This window comes from Protopterus annectens, chromosome 3.part0 (assembly GCF_019279795.1).
Source record: "Protopterus annectens isolate FY-2018-M chromosome 3.part0, PAN1.0, whole genome shotgun sequence".
In the NCBI taxonomy this organism is placed as follows: Eukaryota; Metazoa; Chordata; order Ceratodontiformes; family Protopteridae; genus Protopterus; species Protopterus annectens.
This window is the reverse complement of record NC_056731.1, coordinates 1,751,829,667-1,751,856,560: the sequence shown is the minus strand read 5'-3', so window position 1 is coordinate 1,751,856,560 and position 26,894 is coordinate 1,751,829,667. Positions and strand designations below refer to the sequence as shown.

The following is a 26,894-nucleotide window of genomic DNA, read 5'->3' as shown; positions in this document are numbered from 1 at the left end:
ACAGGATTGGCAATGTGTATATAAGAGGGTCAGCCCATGTTGGATGGTTTTGAGACAAAGCCAGACAGGCAAGATTACATCAGTATGGACATGTGCTGAAGAGGAATTCTGAGTATATTGGGAAAAGGATGGTAAGGATGTAGCTGTCAGGTAAGAGGAAAAAAGGAAGGCTTCAGATAAGGTTCTGGAAGTGGTGAGACAGGACATGCAAGTGGTTGGTGTGACAGAGCAAGATGCAGAGAACAGGAAGAAATGGCAACAGATTGTCCACTGTGGTGACCCCTAATGGGAACAGCTTGAGGAAAAAGAATGAGATGTTGTAATGTCAGTCTTCACAGATTTGTCACAGATTTTCCAGACATAACACAACTCTGTGAGTAAATGACTACAAATATGAGGCGCACATATGGTCAGTGTGCACAACACTGGACAGTTACATGGTATGAGCTCAGTATATCACATGCAGTTCAACACACACATCTGCAACAGTACTTTACTATGCAAATACCATGTATAGATCTCTCACATTTCTGAGACAAACAAGTATATCATAGCTGTATTCACAAATAAGATATGGATATGTATGACATCCCAGTAGCTGGCTTAGCATTGTCACAATCAGTATTGTTCAACACAAACTCCAGTAGTAGTCATATGTGAGGCATCCTTTCCTGGGGTGACTCAAGGGCCTGACCTATGATCTATGCCACTGCAGACAGACCCAGATACTATGGCTATCGGTTCTGATTAGCAATATATCAGTACGGCAAGTCTTGTTGAAACATATAGGTTATACTTCCTATTTCCCATTCTTGCATACCTCCTACTGCAGTCCATTGCATACTTACTTGTTTGACATACCTTTTTTCCAAGTATAGGTGGTTATATCTTGCTGTTTTTTTCTCAATGTTTCTCTCTCTCTCTCTCTCTTTCATGGATGTAGGGTGTACATCCATTTTGCATAGGTAGCAGCTTGCCTTTTGTAGGTAATGCTCATGAGCAGCTGATGGTCTGTGCACCAATTCCCCCACTTGCTAATTTCATGCAGAGCAGCTGTGTTGTTATTCATATAGCCAATGGCATGGCAACACACTCCTATACTTTAGTACTTCATGTGGGCAATGGCCCTTTTCCTTGCTAGTAAGGAGGACTTCATGGAGGTGTGTAAACAACAGCATCACAGAGGGTATTTGGAAATACCTCTTACAACCAAAACTGTAGAGAGAGGCCAACAAAATGGGAGAGAATGTTCCAGACATAGGGACAGAATGTAAATATTGTTGTTATACAGTTGGATCAATGCTAGTCTAACAGTGTTTGTGTGGACATGGAGTTTCTGCATGATTTTAACTCTGACAGTGTTATGTGTTTGAAATAACTCTCAACTGTAGGGCTATCTGCAGAATGGCCAGAGTTCGGACTTCTACTTCTGGTGCGTTCCTCAGGCATTTTTTGTTTTTGGAAAATCGGTAGCATACTCTGGGGATTGCAGTCAATAACCGCTAACATCCATTTGTGTTACTGACCGTATATCCCTCAGACAATATATGTTACAACTAACCCTGTACACCAACAACTTTCTCAGCTTATAACAGCAATATTTCAAATATGCCCCTGTTTCTGGCCCTCTGTCCCACAATTATGTCAAGCTTTGTCCAGATGTCATGCAGTAAGAGGTTGATAGGTATGGTATATGATTATTTAGTGCCTACACTCCTGATATCATCCCAGTGATGTATCAGACTGCCAGACATGTTCTGTGGAAGAGGCCTTACATATGAGGGGAAAGCTTGGACATTCTGTGGGCTCTGTACAGTTGAGAGGTCTGTGTATTTCTGGCAATTGTTGACAGACTATCAGGATTGTGTAGCAGTGTAGTGTGTCAATGTTATTTGGCCTATGAAGGGAGGGGGTGGATATATGTGTTGTGGCTCCTTTTCTATCTGCCTGTGCATGTTGCTCTGTTTCTGTTGGTCTATAGGCTGTATATGTTTGTAGGAGCAGACTGAGACATGGACCCATACTGCGGTCAGGCATCATACTACACTGTGAATTGGGCCAGTATATGTAGGGAGAGTGTGTTTTTGTTCACACAGTCCTTACACCGTACTGTTCCTTTGACTTACCAGTATATCACTGTGACTGTGGTGGAATTGGCTGTGGGTAAGCACTTTCACAATGGTGTCTGTTTTCAGTGCTTTTACATCCCTGTAGTGCATGATACATTTGCCAATACATGTTTAATTCCCCCTAGAAGATTTGGGTTAGTGTTGGGTCAATTTGACAGTAGTTTGGACATTACTTGGTGACATGCTTAGCAGCTGAGTGTAGTTTCCCTAATGTGATATGTCCAAATATTTGTAGGATGTACTGTTGCCTGGCCCCCATAAGTGTTGTGTATTTCTGACACATCAGTGGGATGATGGGAGAATTTCAGTCACTAACTAGTGAGAGGTAATTGAGTGTTGGAGTTGTGCTATTTCAGTCAATATATGTTAGGACAGACATGAGGGTGTTACTGCAGCAACTGTGTCAGCTTATCTACTCCAGTATTTCAGATATGTCCCTATTTTCATGCCTTTCTCCCCCCACTTTGTCAGGCTTGGTCCAGATTCATTGCACTAATGGGTTCTGAGCCTACCTCTCGACTGTTTGGATTGTTGCAGTATGTCCAGGTTTATTGCTCATATTTCTGGTCTGTTCCACAAATTCATTATTATTATATCCCTGGTTAATCACTATGATAATCTGCAGATTTCTGACAGTAAATGATGACATATATTTCAGTTTCAGAACTCACATCCTTCTGAACATGTATGCTGAAACAAACCCTGTCACTCTGGCAACGAAAAATATTTAAAATATGTCCCAAGCTTGTGCCCATTGTCCCCCCATTTGGACAGCCTTTGGACAGATTTCTTGCACTAGCAGGTTGAGAGGGATGGTTGTGAGGTATGATTCCACTACATGTTATGTGTATATATATATATATATATATATATATATATATATATATATATATATACACACACACGTATGTGTGTGCATGTATGTATATATTTTATGGGTGACCATCAGTAGGTCGAAGTGAAAACAGAATCATACCGGTTTCGGCACTTAGCCTTCTTCAGTGATAACAAATCATTCTGTTCATTGACTATATATAAAGAGTCAAAAAGCCAATAATTAGCATACAAATTGATGAGAGTCCATTTAAGGTAACATAATACAAATTCAGATAAACATAATATATATCTCAAGTTTTAAACATTTTCAATATCATTTTAACAGTTATTTAGACAAACCAATCCACAAATATATATAACAACGAATGTATATATCAGTAAACTATTGCTATACACTTTGCACAAAATGCATTATAAATGTTCATTTAGACCTGGATAGAACAATCCACCTAATCTGATGATCCATGCTTTTTCTTTTTGGTTTAATAAGTCATGACAACCATGTTTATCACTAAATTCCACCTTAACAACATTAATAATCTGAAAATAAAATTTAGCATTGGTATGAGTCAACGTATGTTTATATAAAGCATTAGTACAGGATTTATTTCTGACATTACTCAAATGTTCTGATATTCTAATTCTAAAAGGCCTAGATGTTTGGCCTATATAAAAAGCCAAACAAGAACAAGTCACCAAATAAGGAGCTGTGACCTTGTCTCCTGCCTTAGCTACTTTTTGGTACTGCTCACAGATCCTGCAGTACCCTGTTATTTATTATTTAGTTATTTTCATTTGTTAACCGGGTATTCTCCAACTGGGCCAGTAGCCTGTTTTCAGTGAAGACCCAGGGAGAAAAGCTCCAAGAAATATTACATAGTTTTTTTTCCCCTACATTTAACATATAACTATTACACTAATAACAATACATAAAGTAAAAATACAAATAGAAATTCAAATTACAGGGTTCTTAACATGGTGTCTATAAAAAGATGTCTATAAATAGTTGTACCATACATGTTTTTTTCTCTCCTTAGAGTAAGAAGTCATGTTCTGAGAGTAAGAAGGCTTAAACAGCCAGGAGGTATAGAAAAATGGAAAAAAAAAAGGAGTTAGATATTTATGGGTTAAAGTGTTTAGCATGGGCGGAAACAGGAGCAAAGCCTATGTTTAGAGGAATAGTTCTTTAGGGTATGTTTAAATGTATGTGTATCATTAATGGACAGAATATGCTGTGGTAGAGAGTTCCATTGTTTGGTAATGATATGGGAGTACAAGGATATACCATGAGAGTTGTATGCTTTAATAACATTTAACAGTGTTTAACCAGCAGACCTAAGGGCTGTTAGGTTACTGTAGGTTGGACAAGATCACATAGTGCTGGGCAGTTGTAAGGTTTGTATAACACTGTGTGAGCAGTTAGTAGGACATTCAGGGTGAAAGGATGAGGCAGCTCTAACCAATTTAACTAGAGGAGGGCAGTACAGTGATGAGATCTATGAGACTGATTGGTAGCAAATTTGGCAATTTTGTTATAGCAAGATTCAGGACTATTTAGGTCAGATTTGTGAAGACTGGTACATACTTTTGGGCAGTATAGAGGGGAAGTTAACAGATGAGTTCTAGCTGTTGCGAGTCTAGCATGGTCATTGAGATATGCTTTAGACCTATAGAGTGAACCCAGTTTGCCATGAACCTTTTTAATAGTTAGTGCAAGGTGTTTGTCAAACTTAAGTCCACTATCAATTGTAATGCCCAGAAGTTTTGTATATTCAACGGGCTCTATTTTCGTGCCACTGGAAGATGAAATATAGGCAGGAGGTAGATTGTTAGCTGTCAGGGTATGCTGGAAAACCATAATCTTGTTTTTTTAGGGTTAAGAATAAATTGATGGACTGTTAGGTAACTTTCAATGTTATGGAGGGCTGCTTGAGTTTTTTCTTGGAGTTCTGTAATAGTGGGGGGCAGAGCAGATTAAGGAAGCATCATCAGCATATTGTACAATTGTTGTTGAGTTAGCTGTGGTGTTAAGATGATTAGTAAAAATTGTGAATAGCAGTGGTCCCAGGATTGAACCTTATGGGACTCCCAACACCTATAGGGAGTTGGGGGGTGAGTTTATTGTTCTATAAAGTGGCTTGTTTCCTGTCGGACAGGTAGCTATGAAACCATTTTAGGACTTCTGAGCTGGAGTGATAGGAAGCTAGTTTGTTAAAAAGTATTTGATGTGCTACAGTGTCAAATGCTTTTGACATGTCTAGGAAGGTAGCAGAGACTGGTTGGTTTTTGTTTTTAAGTTGATTTACAGTATTAGTAAAGCTGATTAGAGCTGTACTGGTGCTATGCCTGGGCCGGAAGCCATGCTGTGTATTAGACAATAGGTTTTTGGGCAGAAAATGTTCTAAGAGGTGTTTGTGAATACATTTTTTCTAAGATTTTAGTGAGTGGAGACAGAATAGCTATGGGTCTATAGTTGGATATGTCAGTAGAGGAATCGCCTTTATGTAAGTGTATTATGTGAGATATTTTCCTGAGGAAAGGCACATATTTTTTGGAGACAGAGCGGTTGATGAGAATGGATATAGGGTAAGCAATGGAAGTAGCAGCGAGTTGAAGAAAGTCACCAGGTAGCTGCTCTGCAGCTAATGTGCAAGGTTTTAATTTGGAAGGTAACATTTTTACATAGCTTGTTTGGATTGGTTTGAGATGGAGAAGGGTATAATTGTTGTTGAAAGTTTCAGGTATAGTCAGAGGTGTACTAGGGTATTTGTCGAGTAGAGAGGTTATTGAGTTATTAAAGTGGGGGTTAAATTGTGCTGCTATGTAGTAATTTTGGTTGCAGTCCCAGACCAATAAAAGTTCTGCATAGTACATCTCTTGGTATGCTTTATGCCTATATGACCTGCAAAAGGAATGTCATGGGCTATGGCTAGAAGTGCCAGACGGTAGGCTCTAGGCACTACCAACTGCTGTACTACCTCACTCTCTAGCCCTGTCAGGGATCTGCTCTCTGTACAGTAACCCCTTGTTCCAGTTTACAGACTCCCCTTTTCCTTGAGGATCAGGTGCCTCTCTAGCTACCTCCCTCAAGCCTCTTAGTGTAGGATCCAAGAGGTGAGCCTGTCTCAACTATATCTTTGTGACCCCTCCCAGCTCCCCTTCCATAGGAAGTCTGGTATCTACTGACAGCGGTGCTTCACTGCCAGCCTGGGTACTACCACTCACCTCTGTCCTTGCAGTCACTCTGTCCAAGGGAACAGCAGTACCTGCCAGCAGCTGTGGCTCATCTTCAGGCTCACTGCTACAGGTTAGCTCCCTCCCTGAAATAGCCACATCACCAGCCCCAGCTTCAGGTGTGGGGTGTGTCTGGGTCTCGCCTAGGCTACCAGACCTGCATGCCTGCCTCCAAGCCTGACTGCGTGTCACTGCATGCACAGAAGGTACTACATTAGCAATATCATTCCCTAACAGGACATCTATAGGATATCCTTAAACACACTTACATTTTTCTTTCTTTTCCACCTTCCCAGTCAAGGTGAACCTTGGACAAAGGCATTTGGTATGGAGTCCCTCCTAAAGCTCTGACTAGAATGGACTGCCCAAGCAAGTACTGCTCCTCTTTAACCACTGCAGGCTTCACAATGGTTATGTCAGAGGCTGTGTCTCTCTTAGCAGTGGCCTGTTTTCCATCCACTATGATAGGATATAAACTCTGGTGATAGTCTGGTACCCCTGTTGTCTCCAGACAATTTACTACTGGCATACTGTTATTCCCACTTGCTGGCTTCCTCACTTTTTCCCCCTACCTTGCTTCCATGGACATCTGTATGCTACATGGCCCCACTGGCTACATTTATCCTGGCCATTTACCTGAACTAGTGGCTTCCCCAGTTACTAGTGGACTCTGCTGGGATGATTTAGGCTGCCCACCTGGGTTCCCTTATATCCATACGCAGCACTGTGTATCCCCTTCTTGTGCAGTGATGTCCTGCTTGCTAAGTGGAGATCTTTTCTCCCCAGCTCATCTGCAGAGTTACATTCCTGGTCTGCAAACCAAATTCTCATATCCTCAGACAAAGTGCTAAGGGTTTGTTACCTTACCAAAAGGTCTGCCAGCCTTTCAAAAGTAGTGACCTGACATCCACTCACCCACCTATGAAAATAAGATTTAATTTAGCAATATAATTACATACACTTTTATCTGCCTTGTGTCTTTGCTCGCAAAACTTTTTTCTGTAAGTTTCAGATGTTAACTTAAAACATTCCAATAAACATTGTTCAACTTTATTATAGTTTAATCAATCAGTATCAGACAATTTAGAAACAGTAGTTACAGCTTTACCATGGAGCAAGGGGGTCAGGAACCATACCCAGAGCCATTGATTAACATTATACTGTTTACATACTACTTCAAATATATGAATAAAACTATCAAAATTATCACCATCTGTAAACTATCGAAGACATTTACTGACGTTTATTGCTTCAGGGGTTTGATTATTCCCTTCCCCATTACCTCCATGACCCTGATGAAGAGTGAGCATCTCCCTCCCATGTTGACACTGCTTGTCATTTTGTTCAGCCTCCAAATGCCACAGTTTCTTATTTACTTCAGCCTCCAAATGCCACAGTCTCTCTGCCAGTTATAATTCCAAATGTTTGGCCTCCAGTTCAAGTCTCTTTAACTCCAGATGGATTTTTAAGTCCTCTGAGGAAAAGGTGAACTGTCCTGTTTCTGAGGGCTGCACATCTCCAGCAACAGACGGGTTGTTTTCCTGGTTGCTGATCTGGGCTACAGCTGTGACTATGGTTATAATCATTTCCTCTTTAGTCAGGTTGGCACGCACCAGTCCGTTGGCTTCATACACCTTGGCCACCTGGATCTTTGTCAGCTTGCCATAATACTCTGCTGACATCTTTGCCTACTTTCCCTGACTAAACTAAACTAACAAAAAATAAATAAAACTGTTGTGAAAATAAACTCTGTATGTTTATCCTGTGGTTGCTGAGAGTACACACACCTTCAGTGACAACTGCCTACAGGCTACAGAAGTTCAATTGATATCCATAGCCCTGCTCACCAATACATGATGTCCCTCCTCTGGGTCAGTAATTAAGGAGCCTCAATCCTCACCCCTGACACCAGTGAGGGACGTTCACTTGGAACAAAAATACATACAAACAATATTTCCAGATGCAGCTCTCTGCAACAAGCACAATTTCCCTTAAGAACACACAGGGGGCACACTCAGTCCTGGGGCTGTGTTTCCCCTTCTCTCTCTCTCCAGGCCCCAAATAAGACTCCACACTGACACAGCTGTAGAGTTGAGTCCTCTGCCAAGTGTTCCAAGCCAATTCCTCTACCAACATCTCTGTGAAAACAGTGCTCTGTGGCCCTGCTCCATGTTGCTGACACACACATACTCTTTGAGATTTGAGTTTCTCACACACACACACACACACACACACACACACACACACACACACACACACACACACGTGCAAGTGCGCACACACACACACACACACACACACACACACCTGGGAAATGCTGGCACAGATTTACCAGCTATGTCCCCTCTGCCCAGACTATAAGGTAGATATTGCCACCAGAACACTCCAAAGCCAGCTACTCTAAGGCTTTTACAAACATGCCCATTTATACTGAGTAAAATTAATACTACTACAAGTGGTAGTGTTTGACCAATGCAGCAAGGAGAGGCCACAGTGTCATCATATACACATTAGAGCTTTGCTAAGACATGTTATAGCATCTGGAAGCTATAAAGCCATTTCAAAAACTTCCACCCTTTCAGGGTAACAATTAGTTCACCCCTAAGGACAATACAGTAGGATTCCTAGTCCTGGTTTTAACAGACATTTTGTCTATGACTATAATCAAAACTGTAATATACAATCTGTATAGCCTAAACCAGGTAAATTAGTTTCAGACTATTTTTCAAAGTTAGCTGGACTGAGATTAACCTCGTCTCTTCCAGTATCCTCTGTTACAATATTTTAATTTCAACAGTTACAATACAGTCTGACCTACAGGTGTATTTGTTTTCTGTCCAGCAGGGCCCACTGTTGGTACATTTGTAACACAAGCAGCTTTAGAAATACATTTTCAACACAAGCACTGTGACAAATCAGTTTGACATACAAATGACATATAATTCTTTTGCAAAACTCCAGCTAGCTACACTGGCATATGTTACATATCCACTGCCCTACTTTTTCTGGCATAGCTGGCAATAACCCATGTCATCACAGACCTTAGGTCATTGCTGAACAGAGCTTCTTACTACAGCTGCCTTCTGTTCCGAAATGGGTCCCTTTGTTGTTGTAAAGCTACCTGTCCCAAAAATGTAAATCAGTAATCCCCATCCACCCACATTACTTACATTCAGCTGAAAGAGCCACACAATTTTTATATTCTTTCTTTTAATCTAATAATCATTATATTTCCATCATCCACATCTTCCCGTTGCTGAAAAAAATACTTGAGTGCCTGCAGAATTATTTAGTTTATTTATAATCTGCTGTTGAATGAAAACCATAAAATAAGTATAATAATTATCATTCAGATCATTTAAAAAAAGCAGCAAGCTTGTTTAATTTCACAGTTACCTAGAGGAAACATAGCAAAACCGGTTTACTATCACAAGGTTGAAGCCCACAATCCTGAAATGAATAATTACAGTAAAACAATATAAAGACCCAACACACTGAACACCATAATGTCTAAAATCTTAAATACTGAAAAATCCCCTCCAGTGTAAACTCAGGAACATATGCTATCATGGGTCCTGTGGGGGTGGCAAGTGCAGAAGTGTGACAATGTGGTCTTCAGCATTTTGGCCTTCTATATTATGTTACCAGGATTATGCATTTCAAAATTGTAGGGTTTCACCCTAATGATAGTAAACCAGCAAAATCTATATGTTTATGAAAATAAATAATGAATTACTGTGCAAACAGCACATTGATAAACTGTGTCCCAATTTGGAAGGAAAGACATTTAAATTTTGTTTCAAGTGCAGTTACATTGGTCCTTTGCTATGACAGAGAATGTTTTATGATATGATCTCAGTAGGTTTTGTAACGTCAGGAAGTATAGTATAGGACCATACCTTGTTGAAATGCAATAGTTCTTTCTAGTAAACTTTTGGTTGACAAGACACACATTTGTATGGTTTCTGATTAATTAACTAATTACAGCCTCTATATCTTTCAGTGGTTGCATCTGAATCTAATATAGCCTATTCATAGTTTCATTAATAATTCCAAAACCATGCAACAAGCAAGCTAATGAAGGAATTCATCTTAAAACTTATAACACTATTGTTCTGATATTTGACCTCTGTTTAGTCTTGCTAAAAAGGAATTAATTGTTGCTCCTATACTATTTATTTATATTGCTACAGTTTTTATATTTCTCTAAATATCCGAACAATCAAGTAACACAAACTGAACTGCTTAACCTCGCATGAAAAAAACACAGATGGACAAACAAAATGGTGCTTACGGTATGTGTGTACCTTGAGTGGTTACTGAGATAATGCAAATTGTTTACAATATATTACAAAATGAAGAGTGATTGTATTTATTATGACTTATAATATCCAGTTTAAGACTTAGAATCTAATTAATACCACTGTAAAGATTTTTTTATGCTGAACCACTTGCCATTTACATTTCTTTAGTAAACTTTTTTTTCTCCAGAGATATGATCATTTATTTGAAATATGAAGCCATAATTTGATTTTGCCAAAACGTTCAGGATATGGTTATTGAATGTTAAGAGCAAACTTGCAGAGCTCCACTGGAGCGAATGAGTTGAATGAGTTCTTGTTAGTTAGCAGATAGCCTTGAGTTGTTCTGAATGGGAAGTCCTCTCATATTAATTCTAGGGGTAAAAATATATATAACTTCCTTAACATTATCAAATTGTATTTCTATGTTGTTCCACTACTGAAACTGCAAAATCTGTAAGGCTAAGAGTGAATTGCTTCTTAAAATGGAAGAGGCTTCTTAAAATGAAAGAGGAAATTGATAGAGAGCAACAGGGTGGTCTCTATGGAACAAAATTACAGTTTCCTTCCAAAAATTGGCACATTTCATAAACATTATAAACACTTCAGTATTTCTGTAGATGTAAGTACACATGACTGCACTGTGGGAAAGAGCCAGACCAATGCTTTTTAATGGAAAGGGTGAGTTCAAAAGATTCTGCTTCCCCTTAGTTTGGGCTTGCAACTTCTAGACCACTGCTGTCTCCTGTCAAGGATTAAATTAAAAGGATTCTCTTCCAACTATTTCAAATGAATGAAAATATGCTAAATCAACCTCTGCATTCAAATCCAAGGATACATTACCGGTCTCAGTATCAAATATTTGCACAGCAGTTCAGCCTCTGATAAATACTGGTCCAGAGATTGTCTATATCACGCTTTATAGAAATAGACTCTATGCTGTTTTTTGGGCTGCCAACTTTAATCCTGTCATCTTCAGTAAAATTAATGTTGTCGGCTTTATCTCAGCAGTTAGCTGTACAGTAAGAAACATCAGTGATCCTGCATTTGGTTAAACAAATTCTGGATATATTTGTTCATAAGTAAGTACTAGGCTACCTGCCCTTGTGGGCTATTTTAAGCCTAGCCAATACGCCTATCAAGGCTTGAATTAACCTAAAACATGTGGTTAGAGACTGGCATTAGCCATCCCATGGTCGGTAATTATATATTACTCCTAATGAGAATAACCCGGATCATACAATAGATCAGTAGTACAGGGGGCAGTCCTGGGGGTAAATTTACTGTTTTCCATCATTGATCCAAGATGTGCTTGAATATGGACAGGGATGAACTTTGTTTAATTTGGATGGGGAGTCTGTTCTAGAGCAGTGGTATCTTCTGTCAGATATACCTGCCCCTACAAAACATTCTGTTGATGTTGCAGAAGATGTTTAGATCCCTAGACTGAGTATTTCTGATGCCAAATGGCTTTCTGATGTGCAATAAATCCATCAGTATTAGGTCAGAGGATGCCATGTATGTCAGAAACAGGCCACTTCTTAGCAGTCTGTATGATACCGAGTATAGCGACATGACTTTGAGAGGGTCCATGTAGGATATGTTGTTTAGACCCTGTATCCTTTTAGTAATGTACCTCTATGAGCATTCCACTTGATGTATGTGTCTGGACAGAAACATGCCAAATGTGGCATTATATTCAATGACTGACCTAATGAGGTATGGGCAAAGGGGGGCAATGACATCCCCTATATCTAGGCACAATCCTTTTGTTTATAACCTGTGCACTATAAAAGGACTTTCTTACAACAATGGACTCAAGTTGGTCAAAAATTAGGTCATTTTCCACATAGGTTCTCAAATCACTAACAAATAAGTCAACTCTTAGGGGCATATTGTTAATGTGGCAGTTCCTTAGCCCAGCATAATGCATCTGAATACTTCAGGTACAACTAACATTGGGTAAGACAGCGATGCAGGTCATAGCCTGCTGTAGGTTCCCAACCATGTCCCTAGACTCTCACTCCACATTCCTAAGCACTCTGGAATCTATCAAGGTCCAACCCAACACTCTCTTACTAGGAGACTTTAACTACCCCTCCATCAACTGGGAAAACTACTCAAGCACCAATACACTGGCTCAAAGCTTCCTGGAATTCATCAGTTCCAATGCCCTGGACCAGCCCATTCTGACCCCCCACTAGAGGAAGCAACATCCTTGACGTGGTTATTACTAATGTGGGTGGCCGTTGCTCTACGCTAACAGTCAATCCCTCCCTGGTCAGATCCGACCATAAACTAATCATCATGGAAATCCACATCTCACCCACACCCCCCGCAAAGGTAACCACCTTGAAAACTTCTCCAAAGCTGACTTTGGACTCCTAAAAACAGAGGTGGCTAACTTCACAGCACCCATGCCAATGGAAAATAGCTGCATGACTGCCAAATCATACACCATTGCACTGTATGAACATGTTCATAAATGCATGGAACTAGCCATACCCAACAGAATTAAGGCACTCTCCTCCAAAAAAAGGAAGCCAATCTGGTGGTCCCCTGCCATTAATTAACTCTACAACAGAAGGAAGAAACTGTTGCAGAAAAAGATGAAGTCCCAAGTCTGGAAAAACTCCCTTATTAGCCTCAACAAAAAGTTGAGATCCCTCATCAAATCCTCTAAAGCCAGCTATGAGGGCAGAATTGCGGCATACACTAAAAACAATCACAAAGCCATCTATACCTATATCAAGAACCTCCACGGCAATACCCAGATTTGCTCTGGGATACTGCACAATGGTACCTCCTATACTCAGCCGATAGATATTGCCAACATACTGGCTGACAGATTCAGTGCCAACTTTACTCCTCTCTCCCACCCAAAGGACCAGTCAGAATACCAGAAGAATGCTAGGCACCCAGCATTACTGCAGCACAGGTTAAAGCTGCATTGGCCAAAGCCAAGAATACAGCTTCCATGGGACTGATAATATCCCTGGCTGTGTTCTACATGAACTACAAAGTGAACTAGCACCACATCTGTGTGCCCTGTTCAGTCACAGTCTCACCTCAGGCTTTGTCCCTACCAAATGGCACACTGCTACAGTCATTCCTCTCCATAAAGGGGGAGTGACTACAGACCCTGGGAATTATCGCCCCATTAGCCTGACAAGTCTGATATGTAAAGCAATGGAGGGCATCATCATGGACCTGATTAACAAAGATATAGGTAATCTCCAAACTCTAGACCCCACGCAATTTGGCTTTGCGAAAGGGAGATCATGTCTGCTCAACCTGGTTGACTTCTTTGAGTCAGTCACCAGGACTGTGGATGAGGGTAAGGCAGTGCATACAGCCTACCTCAATCTGGCCAAGGCCTAAACTCACCAAACTAGGCATCAATCCCTATATCACTAGGTGGGTTGCAAACTGGCTCACAGATAGAACACACAGTATGAAAGTAGCGGACTCCAAGTCAGACTGCTGACCAGTCATGAGTGGAGTCCCAAAGGGATCGGTCCTGGGTCCTCTCCTGTTCAGCATCTACTTCTCACACATCTAGTCCAAAACAAAGGGACTCTGGCTAACCAAGTTCACAGACGACTTCAAGCTGGTAGCTGTTATTAACTCCCCAAATGATGCAGTCATCCTACAGAAAGGCCTCACTGAGACCAATGACTAGTTTCAAAACCATGGCCTTAAGTTTAACGCCAATAAATGTGTCATCATCCCCTTTGGTAAAATCTCAGTTCCCACTAATTACCACATCGATGGGAGCCCACTGAATACTGAAGGCATTATAAGAGATCTGAGGATGCAGGTTGACAGCAACCTCTCCTTCGACCACCACACTGCCAGTGTTGTCAGAAAGTCCTTCTAGGTGGCACATCTCATTACCAAGGGTTTTGCATCCAGGAAGAAAGAGGTCATCATCTCTTTCTACTCTTCCCTCATTAGATGAATCATCAAGTATAATGCCTCATTTGGAATATACCTCACTAGACACCTGCAACAGCTGGAGAGGCCACAGAAGTACCTCATGAAGAGGATCATAGGTATTAAACACATGTGCTACATGGACAGACTCAAAAGACTCCAGATACTCTCTGTGCCATATTGTCTACTTAGAGGTGATCTCTGCTTGACTTACAAAGTCATGTCTGACCCAGCTCTGTTAGAAATGCTACATCTAAAGAAATCCCAATCCCTCCGCACCACACAGAGACCTCAACCTCATTACCACAGTCAACAGAACATGCTGGAGGGACAGGTTCCTCACTCAGAGACTGCCCACGCTCTGGAATAGACTTCCCAGATATGTCAAGCAGAGCACCTCACTGACCCTCTTCAAGAGAAATCTTGATGAGTGGATAGGTAATAGAAAGTTCACCCCGGGGATCGCTCCAGTGGCTCTACTTGATAGAGGCACTGGGAAGTAACGTTAATGTATTTAAGCTTGGCTCTGCTGACCAGATAAGAATCCCAACCAGTTCTCCTCATGTTGAGTTGGAAAGACCTTATAGAGACCAGACAGCCCAGCAATACTATTGGTTTGATCATTAGTTTTCCCACTCTCGCTACTTCCTCACTAAAACTGTCAGCTATGGGTATTTTTCAGTGGAAAGCTCTTATAACTTTGTACATTGTTGATGGACGATGACTTTTAATGATGTGGTAGAATGCACATCTGGATAATCAAGCAGCTACTGCAAAAGCAGGAAAATCACATTTGTGGAAACAGTGTGAATAGTTAATTGGTACCTGTTCCACTGCTGAAAGAACCTTCTTGTTTTCCTCTTCCAGTAATCTTTTCAAATGAATCAGTTCTTTTTCCAGTCCTCTTTCTTGCTCCTTCAAAACAGATAACTCGCTAACATTCCTTGAATGCCATGTACTTTTCTTGTCCTGAAGCAATCTTTCCTGCAAAAAACAGACATGATACAAACAAAAAAAATCAATGTTTTTTCCTTATACATAATTATTCACAAGTTTAACTTATGAAAATAAAATTCCAGTGTGACTTTGTTCAGCACTGATATTCTGCTAAAGACATTACATTAAAATTCACTGGAATCATTCTGTCCTTACTGCTGAACAAATGGAAAAGATAAGAAAGGCAAAGTTGTGTAAATTCTTAACTTAAAAGTGTACTGTTAAGGAAGTCACTGTAAGAATAAATCATCACATTTTGGTTTAAAATATTGCTCAAGTGAAAATATTAAAGCAGGTGGTATAATAGTCCCACTTAAAGATTGTGTTGGCTTACCTTTTTCTTGGTCCTTTAAACCATGAGGCTTGACAGACAAATACTTAATACTGAACCCTATGAAAGGTGGGCACAAAACAGTCAATACATTTTTCCTGGACATAACAGTTACTACGTACAAGCTTTTCACCAAGAAAGTAGGAGGAAAGTAAACTTTACTTTTGCAGAGATCTCTCCTTGTAGAGGTATTGTTTTGTGGTACCATCTTCTGAGATGGTAAATTTAGCAGTAATATATAACATCTGAGTACCAGTCCGCAGAATACTGGACTACCCATGGAAAGCAGGCAGCTATGCCAAACCACACTCTGTCTGACAGTTCTGCTTCAAACTTGTAGTGTTTTCTGAAGGAATGGACAGTTGTCCATGTGGTATTTTCTAATATGTCTTATTTCTAAAACAAGTTGCCACTCTTGCTGTTGTTCTAGTGGACTATGCTGTTGTAGTGGGCAAAAGTTTATTGTACTTGTCATACCAGCAGTCAGTACATCCATTTTGAAAAAGCCTGTTGGGCTATAGGAAGGTCTTCTTCTCCCTTCCTAATGGAGATAAAAAAAAGATTTTTTTACAGAATGAATGAATCTTCCTGGAGTAATTGTTAAGGAGGTCACTGTGGATGGTGCTACATTTAATTTTAGTAATTAGTATAGAACAGTGGAAGCTTAAGGACTGTTTGAGATATACTACTGAGAAAACTGTGGGCAGAAATGAAGGCTTAGTCCTCAAAGACACATTTCATTAGGAAAGACTGTATAAAGGCGACACGTACATGAGGGCTTGTAGCACTCAATTTCATATTTCTAATGAGGCAGAAACCAGCAATAGTGTTTTCTTCCGAGAAAAAAACAATGTCCACTGTTCATTTTGTAAAAATAGTGGAAAAGCTATAGGTCCAGCATTAATTTTAAACCCCTGGAAGGAAAGCTATTTTTATGGTCTCACATGCAGAGTATTCTTAAAATGACTTTAACAGACTGATCTGCTATGACATGAAAACCTGAGAGTAACAGAAATGCATATAAATGTAAATGTATGAATGAGTAAGCCAAGTTTGATTCAACTGGTTTGTTTAGATAATTCTACACCTTTGAGACTGGATAATGCAAGAGATCCACGTCCTGTCTGTAAGTCCCAAACACAAATGTCTTCTTCTACTGTAAGCAAGAGTTTAATTGTTGGAGGCACTCTGGCCTCCTTTTGGGATATTCAGTACTTGGCTGGAAAGGAATGAATGCTGAGGATTAATGGAATCTTGAGATTACAATTCAGGGCTTTGCAGTGATTCTGAGTAAGGAGGGTTCTGCATAGAGATAAAGGCTACTGAAGAATAATGGCTAGTTTTAATATGCTATATAATTTGCATCCTTTGCAAACATAGAGAGCTAAAAGAGTGAGGTTGACTGTCCTGCTTTACCTTTCAAGGTACTTACAGAATCACTGGAAATGGAATGATGGCAAAAGGTAAGTTTTATGTAACTGGGAATGAAGAGACATCTGTTCTACAAGTCCTCTTATGAGAAAGCAGAAGGCAAAAGGCTTAAAGCTGATTTGCAGGATGTGTGATAAACAGGTCCATTTCTAATAAGCTTTATCTTTACAGACTATCCTGAAAGACCTGTGGATCCAGTTTTTATTCATAAACTGGAGCAATTTGTCTACTTAGAAGGTCAGTTAACTGGTTTTAAAGTCCAGGTAACTGCCCTTCTGAAAGTTGAATATTATGCTGAATGGCCCAGTGTCATATTGAGCTGTCTCTCTGCACAGGTGAAATGATCTGACTCCCACATATCTGTCGATGCATCACTGATTTGAAGGTGACAGAGATGTGGTACTGAAAACATATCACTGGTTTGAATACTGCATTCACCTATTTCACACTGAAGTGATAAGACCTTTCTTTATTAGACTAATTACCTTTCACTAAAAGATTGTGGAAATGGACTCCTCAAGCATAGTCTGAATATTTTGTTATCAATTTTGGGTAAATGATGGAGGAAGAACATTTATTCTCTTGGAGAAATTAATTAGTTTTAAGCAACATAATTTAATAAATGTAATTCTTTTCAAATAGGGAAAGGGGAATAATTGTTTATAAGGGAGCTGATGAATGGCTCCATGCATATCGTAAAGCTTGGCAATATCTTCTCAAACATTCATAATGAACCAGGAGAACACAAGAAGATTGGTTGGTATAAAGTTTAAGGTGTTTACCTTACAGACATAAGGTGCAGGGTTTGATTCTTACATGGAAAAATTGGCTATGCTTAAAATGGTCCACAAGGCCAGTTAGTCTAGTATTAAATCAATGAACCTAAGTATCACAAAGCCCGTAGGTATTGTCATGCCATTGCTTTATCAAAACCATTTTTTCCTTTGATAGAAAGGCCTTCATCTGGAAAGGAAGTATGATGTTCCCAGTTAAGTTAATAAAGTTACAAGGGTCAGGGATGATGTCTTGTAATTTATTGCGATTCCCAAGAATGCATCATGGAAAATTAGACTGACATGGTGCAAGAACAGCTCCTGAGACTTGGCCACTAGAAAACAATCATCCAAATAAGTTAGAGTAGTTATGTTTTTGCATATGAAGTGAACAAATGCTATGGATAGCCTAAATAATGATGATACTAACTAAAAGTAGCATATTATGTTGAATGGCCCAGTCTCATATCTATCTGAAATCTGGGCTGCTTCCTCTGTGATGGCTTTCTTGGAATATGCAAGTAAGTATCGTTTATATCCAGAGTTGCCACATAAAAATTCCCCTCTGTGGGATTTATATTAGGTAAATTAGCATGTTATAAACAATACCCTACTAATTACAGAATTCTACAGTATTGCAAACCATATACAATACACCCACTTTCAACAAAAATGCCAAACACTTCAATGCAAACTATAAACAAATAACTTAACAAGGACAAACACTTAAACATTTTTTATAATGGGCCAAGTCCCCCATATCCTTCTATGATATACTAACTCTACACTTTAACAAACTTGGAGAAAAAAAATATCCTGACATGGCAAAACTAATATAGGCACCAGCAGTACTACACACCTCTCAACTCTACAGATTTTTGCAGCATATTTTTGGTCTGTTCCTCATAAAATTTGTGATTTTCCAGATTTTTATGGTAAATCAGTGAGGATTAAATTTACTAAATAATGACAGTCATTTGAATTTTAGACTTCATATTCTTCAGAAAATGCATAATAACAGAAGAAATTCCAGCAACTTTCTAAGTTTATAATAGCAATATTTAAACGTTTTCTCTATTTTTGATGCTTTGTCCCTCCCTCATTTATTTTTGGCTCTGTCCAGATTTTTTTGTACAAAGATGTTGAGAGCTATGCTATACATATGTCTATGCAATTACTAAAATTTAGATATCCTGTTAATGCCAGAGTCCCAAAGCAGCCAACAAAAACATACAGGTATTTGACAAACCAGTCATACTATTAATGTCTATTACCCTCAGTTATTGCTTTGATGTTACTAGCCACAATAATGCAGACTGTGATGAAAAGATATTATCCTTTTTATGCAATACAGCACCGCTTTTAATGTTGTCATCCTGAATTTCTTTGTTGTTCTTTAAAATGTTCAGATCTGACAAGTCTGAAACTAGGTTTTCATTGTTATCCTTTTAAAACTGGAAACAAACTAGAGCAGAATTTGCAGGCTGTTTGTGGGTGGCACTTACTTTATTACCTTTTCAATGGCAACTGACCAATAGTAACAAAGCCTGCATTACTTGATGTGATGTGATATATATGTAAAATATATAAATTCTGCTCAATAACACTACACTGTTGTCAGCAAACCCCCTTTGTCTATGGTTACTTCTTGCCGAGTTAACAGATGAAGCTGGAAACTGCCTCTGAGTTGTACTATGGAGGTGGGACAAGTAACCACATTTAATCACTTAGAAGGACTGTGATGGCATGTGGGGGATGCACTCTTTTCTCCTGACTCTAATGTAGTTGTGGACTACTTTGCTCTGTACTGTTTTTGTCCACAAGGTTCCAAGACAGGTGTACCTTTTTTTGATAAAAGATTTATGATTGTATGTAATTTCTCTGAAGTTGCTCTACTTTTTTAAAGGAGGATCTTGTTTACCCTTGTTTTCTAGGTCAGTTACAATGTAATTAGTCAGCTCTGTTGCTATAGATAGATAAAGCTATTAGGAGTCTGTTGTGTGGGGAGGATGGGTGTACTTATCCAGGAGGAGAGGAGGCCAGATCAAAGCTGTAAAATACCACAATCATACCTCTCAATGTCCTAGAGCACACAATCTGGACCGAGCACTAAATAAAAGTGGGACAAAGGGCCAAAAATAGGCACAATTTTTAAATATTGCTCTTACAAACTTAGAAAGTTGATAGAATAACATGTTTTGCATTAGCATGAATTTTCTGAAGGGTATGATGTCTGAAACTCAAATGGCTGTTATTTTCTAACTTCAATATTTAATGATTTGCCACTAATTTGCCAGAAAAAAAACACAATTTTATGAAAAACAGACCAAAAATATGAAACAAAAATCTGGGCATTCTGCAAAAATCTCTACAGCTGAGTGGTATGACCACAATTCATCAGAAGGGCAGTTATGCAAGGGTAGCCCTGAGGCAAGCATTATGCCACAATTCTATATATATGCAGTAGCCTTCATTATGGGTACATGGGAGCATGCAGTTGTACAGGAAAGGCATAGCAGCTCTAACAGTGGAGTAGGTCACTCATCTACTGCCCAAGAGAGGGGGGGTAAGGACCTATACCATATGCCTTTATTGCCAGGATGGCAGAAAGGGTACATGGGATAGCCACCTGGATTATGGCCACTCCAGACATACCTGTGCTGGGGATATGCACTACAGGGGAATGAGCAGGTTCAAGTAAGATTAGAGGAGGCTTGATGGTTAGCAAGCATGGAAGCAAACAGCACCTAGAAGAAAAATAATAATGTTATTAGCAGGTTGGCCAAATAGCAACTCTTGGTAACAGGAAAACTAACAACTAACATTTGACACACTTTAGAAAGGACTCAGTCCTAAGTCAGGCATACCTTTTTGACACACCTCCTGACATGATTGACCTAGCTGAATGTCTCCTTCATTGTTTTGTGCATTCATTCCCTTTACTACAGACCATTTTCAGATTTTTTTCTCAGACCACTTAAATATTTTTCCTTACCAAAGCTTACCATTAGCTGCCACCAGCTCTACTCCTTGTTCACTGGGTTTTCTGGATCCATCTTAGCCTGCCCTTGGCTCAATTTGACCCATGGCTAGGAATGGTAAGACAATCAAGGATGCTGGTGTAATGTCATACTGCTTCTGTGGAGTGTGCCCTAACTCCAGCCACCCCATGGCACACCTTGAAAGCTGTAAAATTACTGCCTTTGGAAGGCAAATGCAAACTTCAGCACATACCCAACCTGCTTATGCAGCTTAGCTCTCACCAGTTCTATAAGTAAACTTATCATAACAGTAGACATTCAAATAGATCACTGTTGCAACACCCTAGGCTACATGGGATGTATCCTGCCCAGGATTGAATGACCAAAGCTTCAGGGTACCATTCACACGTCAGTGGTTAAGTGGTTAGTGCATCAAACTCTTAGACCTTTCTTGCCTCAGAACAAGGAAAGCTTGCATCCTGCCAGACAGATAGGTGCCAACAGAGGAGGAAAAAAGAAAAATTAAAATAAAGACAAAAAAAACACACTCTGGCATAAAATCAAGTAAAAAGAAAGGGGAAGGAGGGAAGATGTTTGTACTGCAAAAGTAATCTATCTGAACACAACTGTATTATGTTCATCATTAAATCACTGTTGCACTAGGCTAAGCTAAATATTAATAAAGGATCTGTATTTCAGCTCTTAAACAGTCTCCATGCTTTATTGAAAGAAGACATGCAGCCACCAACATAGGATTACTTTACTATTTTTTTAGATGGTCAAAGTGAGCTAGATCAGTAGGAAAATTAATTAAAAAAAATATTTTAAGGTCTGTAGCCTCCTAACAGTTCTTTTCAGGACTATCTATTTGGTATGTTTATGTCTGACCCTTTTTTCCTCTTAGCAAGGAGGAAGGGGTTGGATAAGCAGGACTCACACCCACAGGTGATCTGTAGATTTTCACCATTGTGAAAGATGAAATAGCATTGAGTCTCCAACTTTATCCCTCTCTCCCCCCTCAACTTTCCCTCATGAAATACCATTAAATGTAAGTCCCCTGCTATCACTAGGGAATAGGTCCATAATGCTCTCTCTAAGACCAAGAACACTGCATCAGTGGCCCCAGACAATATTCTAGGATGCCTTCAACAGCATGAAATAAGAAGTTATGTACTCACCATAATGTTCCATGTGAGTTGTTCATCTCGCCTTCATTCTTGACTGATGGGTTCGGAGCAGATCCATCCGCTCCGGTACGACCGTATGCAAAGCTTGAGGTCTTCCATTAGCTCAAGGCCAAGCCCCTATCCCATGATGCATTGTGAATTACCTCAGATCTTGTTTGCTGCGTGTACTATAACCATATAAATTAGCTATCCCCCTATGGAAAGGAAGAAGAAATTGAGTAACCAGAATGAGACCAACACCTAGGTCAGCTATCATCCAGGTGGGGGAAGGAGGGAGGGACATAAGAATGAAGGCAAGATGAACAACTCATATGGAACGTTATGGTGAGTACATAACTTTTTATTGTGAAGATGTTCAATCTCGCTGTTCATTCCTGACTGATGGGTAGCATCCATAGCACCATCAATCTCGGGTGGCTCATGGGAGTACATTCTTCAGGACCATAGACCCAAAGGAAGCCCTGTCCCTGGAGGCCTTATCAACTTTGTAATGAGTGATAAAGGTATGAGGTTTTGACCAAGTGGCTGCTGCACAAATCTTATCAAGGGACAGTTTGGCTTGGAATGCAGAGGATGTAGAAAATGCTCTGGTTGAGTGAGCTTTAATCTTGTGTTGCAAAGGTATATTAGCAGCTGAATAGACAAAGGTGATACAATCAGATAACCATTTAGATAGAGTTGTTTTATCCACTGTTCTACCTTTCCTGAATTCAGAGAATGAAACAAAGAGCTGGCCTGATTTCCTGATATCTTTTGTTCTATCCAAATAAAATCTGAGCTGTCTGTGAACATCAAGTTTGTGCAGCATATACTCCAACTTGTTGGAATGATTAGGGAAGAAAATTGGTAACTCAATAACTTGGTTGATATTAGTTTCTGAACAAACTTTGGGAAAAAAGGAGGGATTTGTCCTAAGTGATATTCTGTCAGCATGAAAAATCAAATAAGTAGGGCTGATAGACAAAGCCTGAAGCTCTGACACTCTGCAGGCAGAAGTAATAGCTACCAGAAAAATGGTTTTCAATGACAGATATTTGAGGTCACAAGATGATGCTGGTTCAAACAGAGGGAGAATCATACGTGAAAGCATAAAATTTAGATTCCATGGAGAATAGGGAGTTTTCACAGGTGGTCTCATATGAAATGTCCCCTTGAGAAAGGCCTTGAATAACTTGTGGGACATGATATTTAACCCATCAATCCCAAGATGAAAATTAGATATAGCAGCCAGCTGGACCCAAATTGTTGCTGCTGCCACTCCTTTGTTAAAAATCATAGTCAAGAATTCTAGTATGTATGTCAAGGGGGCTTGGTAAGGATCAATGTTCTGCTTAGAAACCCATATGGAAAATCTCTTCCACTTACTAAAATATAATCTTCTAGTGGACGGCTTATGAGAAGACAAAAGGATCTGTTTTGACTCATTGGAAAAGTTATGATGCCTGGCTATGAGGGGAACTGGAGCAGCCAAGCTGTCAGCTTCAGTGTCTGCAGAGAGGGATGAAGGTCCCCTGAGGGATGTGTCAGAAAGTCTGGAACTGGCTCCAGAATCTAGGGATCCTCTAAGAGATGATATTGAAGGAATGGGAACCAAATCTGCCAAGGCCAATGAAGGGCTATAAGGATGATGGTCCTTCCCAGGGATTTTGCTTTCTGTAGAACCTTGGGTATCAATGGGATTGGTGGAAATGCATAGAAGAGACCCGGGGGGGGGCAATCATGTACGAGTGTGATCCTCGGGGCTTCTCCCAGAGGGGGAATCAGGGCAAAGTAGCTTCTGCATTTTGTGTTGATGTGACTGGCAAAAAGGTCGCAGCAAGGCTGGCCCCATTTGTGGAAAATCCTGTCCGCAATCGCTTTCTTGAGGGACCACTCGTGTGGCAACAAGATTGCCCTGCTCAGTTGGTCTGCTATCACGTTGGATCTCCACAGGATGTGCATTCCCAACAGAAAGCACTGGGAGGAAACAGCCCACTGCCAAACTCTGAGGGCTTCTCAGCAAAGGGGGTAAGATCTGGTTCCCCCTTGCTTGTTCGAATACCAGACTACTGACATATTGTCTGTCTGAATCGCAATCGTTCCTAGAGGAAGAGAGTCATGGAAGTACTACAATGCCAAAAGTACTGCTCTCATCTCCAGAACATTGATATGCAAGTGTGATTCCTGATTAGTCTATGTGCCTTGGGCAGTCTTTCCCTGAAATCCCCCCCCACCCTATCAGGGAAGCATCCGTGGTCACAGTGGCTACTGGAGGGGGTAGAACAAAGGGGCATTCTATGGTGACATGAAGAGACGTCAACCACCACTGGAGATCTTTCTTGCAAGAGCTTGTAATCAATATCGTGTGGTCCATGGGTAGTCCCTGGTAAGACCATTGGGTGACCAACAGCCTTTGAAGGATCCGCATATGCATTCTTGCTAATGGTATGGCTAGGATTGCTGCAGCCATCATACCTAATACTTTCAGAACTTCTGAAGCTGGTGCTCTGTCTTTCAATACCAATGTGCTGACATGCTGATGAAGAAGAAAGACTCTTTTGATTGGTAGCTTAGAGTGGTGGTTGAGGTGTCTAGCTCTGCCCCGATAAAAACGTTATGCTGCGATGGTGACAAGCCAGACTTTTCTGAGTTGACTGTAATACGTAAATGATTGCAGAGTAACAGAGTGTATTCCCTTGCCTGAATAAGTTGATGCCTGGTGGTGGCGGTAAGGAGCCAATCGTCTAGGTACGGAAACACCTGGAATCCTAGACATCTCAGGTGAGCCGTGACCACTGCCATACATTTGCTGAACACTCTGTGGGCTGTAGTGAGACCAAAGGGCAGGGCTCTAAACTGAAAGCGATTGGCCCCCAGCCGGAAACACAGGTGATCTCTGGATGGCCTGGCCATCTTTATGTGGTAGTACGCATCCTTGAGATCTATTGAGCACATCCAATTGTCTTTCTCTAAGAAGGGAAGTATAGACTGAAGCATGACCATCCGGAACTTCTCTTTCTTTACATATTGGTTGAGTCTGCTGAGGTCCAAAATGGGTCTCCAGTCCCCTGTTTTCTTTGGCGCCAAAAAGAATCTTGAGTATGTTCCGGATCCTGTCTGGTCTGCTGGGACTGTCTGGATGACTCTTTTTTGTAGCAACTTTCGGACCTCTACAGTTGCTTGTTCCCTGTAACTGGCTGGAACGTCCAGGATTCTCCTTATGGATGGTGGGGGGGGGGGGGCTGGCGAATGGTATGAAGTACCCAGAGGAAATGATACTTTGTACCCAGCTGTCTTTTGTTATTTTTTACCAGACATCTGGGTACAAAGATAAGTGACCCCCGACTGCCTCCAGAGCAGACAGTCGGGCCTCCTTTCAAGAGTGCTGATAGGGTTGCCCAGAGAAGTGATCTCTGTCACCCTGATGTTGCTGACCTCCCTCTGCCTCAAGGGCGGCATCTTCCACTATTACCCCCTCCTCTGCCCCTGGAGAGGGGTTCATCATGTGTGTCCTGAAAGGCTCCTTGGGCTTTCCAGAACCACATTTTCCCTCCCCTTTGACCTTTGGGATAAGATTAGGTAGGGGTGGAAAAATAGACTTCGACGGCTGAGTCTTTCCCTCCTGTTCACACCTGGTCAAGGTTTCCTTCACTTTAGGCCCAAAAAGGGATGAGCCATCAAACGGAATGTTAACGAAGGATGATCTGAAGGGCTCTGTGAAGGAACACAAGCGCATCCAGGAATGTCTTCTAAGAGCAATTCCTGTACCCACTGCCCTGCTCGTTCCATCAGCTGCATAGGATATGAGATGCATGGACAAGTTGACAATAGAATTTAGGGTAGAAAGCTGGGCAGCAACTCTGTCAGAGGCACCTGCAGCTACTGTACCCTGAAGAGTATCTCCCAACTCCTTAAGGAGAACTCTCTGCAACCTAGTAAAATGGGTTAAGTAGTTCAGTGAACAGAGAGCAAAAGTCACTGAACGGAACATGCATTTCCCATATCTATCCATGATCCTAGACTCTCTATTAGGAGGATGGATAGATGAGGAAGTCTCAGACATTTCCTTTTTGGTGGCCGCCACCACCATGGCATCAACTGGGACTCCTTTGGTTAAGAAAGTTTTGTCTGGTGGGGCTGATATAAACTTGTTAGGCCTCCTAGGGACAGGGTCCATGGACTTCAGTTAGTCCCAAGCCCTTTGAGAAACCAACTGCATGAGCTCATCGAAGAGCAGAGACACCCAAGAGGTGGAGAGTTGAGATCTGAAAGCCTTCAGGAGAACTGACTCATCCTCAGCAGGGCTTTTGGACTGCCAATCACCCCTCTGCCTAAGGATCTCAAGTATCTCAGCAAAAGAGATATCCTCAGAGGGGGATCGTGGGGACTCTTCTGACTCATCCAAGTCAGTGTCAGATGTTAAAGGCTCCTGTGGGGAGTCCAAGTATCTCCTCTTGCACAATCTCTTCCTGGGAACCTCCTCAGTGGGAGCCTCTGGGGTAGTCTCAGAAGAGCAGGGGGCACCCTGTGGGGCTACCTGAGGCACTGGGTCTCTACACTTAGCTTGGATGATGGAAGCAGAAGCAGACACAGGCACTTTAGGGGATGAGGAAGCAAGGCCTGAAGTCAAGGATTTCTTGGGAGACAAAGCTCTCCTCGTGGCTTTGAAGGCACCACAGCTCCAATGGGAAAAGGAATCAACAGATCCAAGGGAACCGTCAAACCCTCCCACACTGAGGCAGTGGGGTCTGAGGTGGAGGTAGGAGCCGAGCTCATCCG

At 40.9% G+C, this 26,894-nt stretch overlaps 1 protein-coding gene across 1 annotated transcript in view; it reads right to left on the bottom strand.

The window, feature by feature from the left end:
* The window catches only part of LOC122797007 (myosin-10-like), an 862,491-nt gene that overhangs the window by 236,602 nt on the left and 598,995 nt on the right, over nt 1-26,894 (bottom strand). The window contains exon 6 of the mRNA XM_044065778.1: nt 15,263-15,421. Coding sequence (XP_043921713.1) covers nt 15,263-15,421 — 159 coding nt within the window. The remainder of the gene's footprint in view (nt 1-15,262; nt 15,422-26,894) is intronic.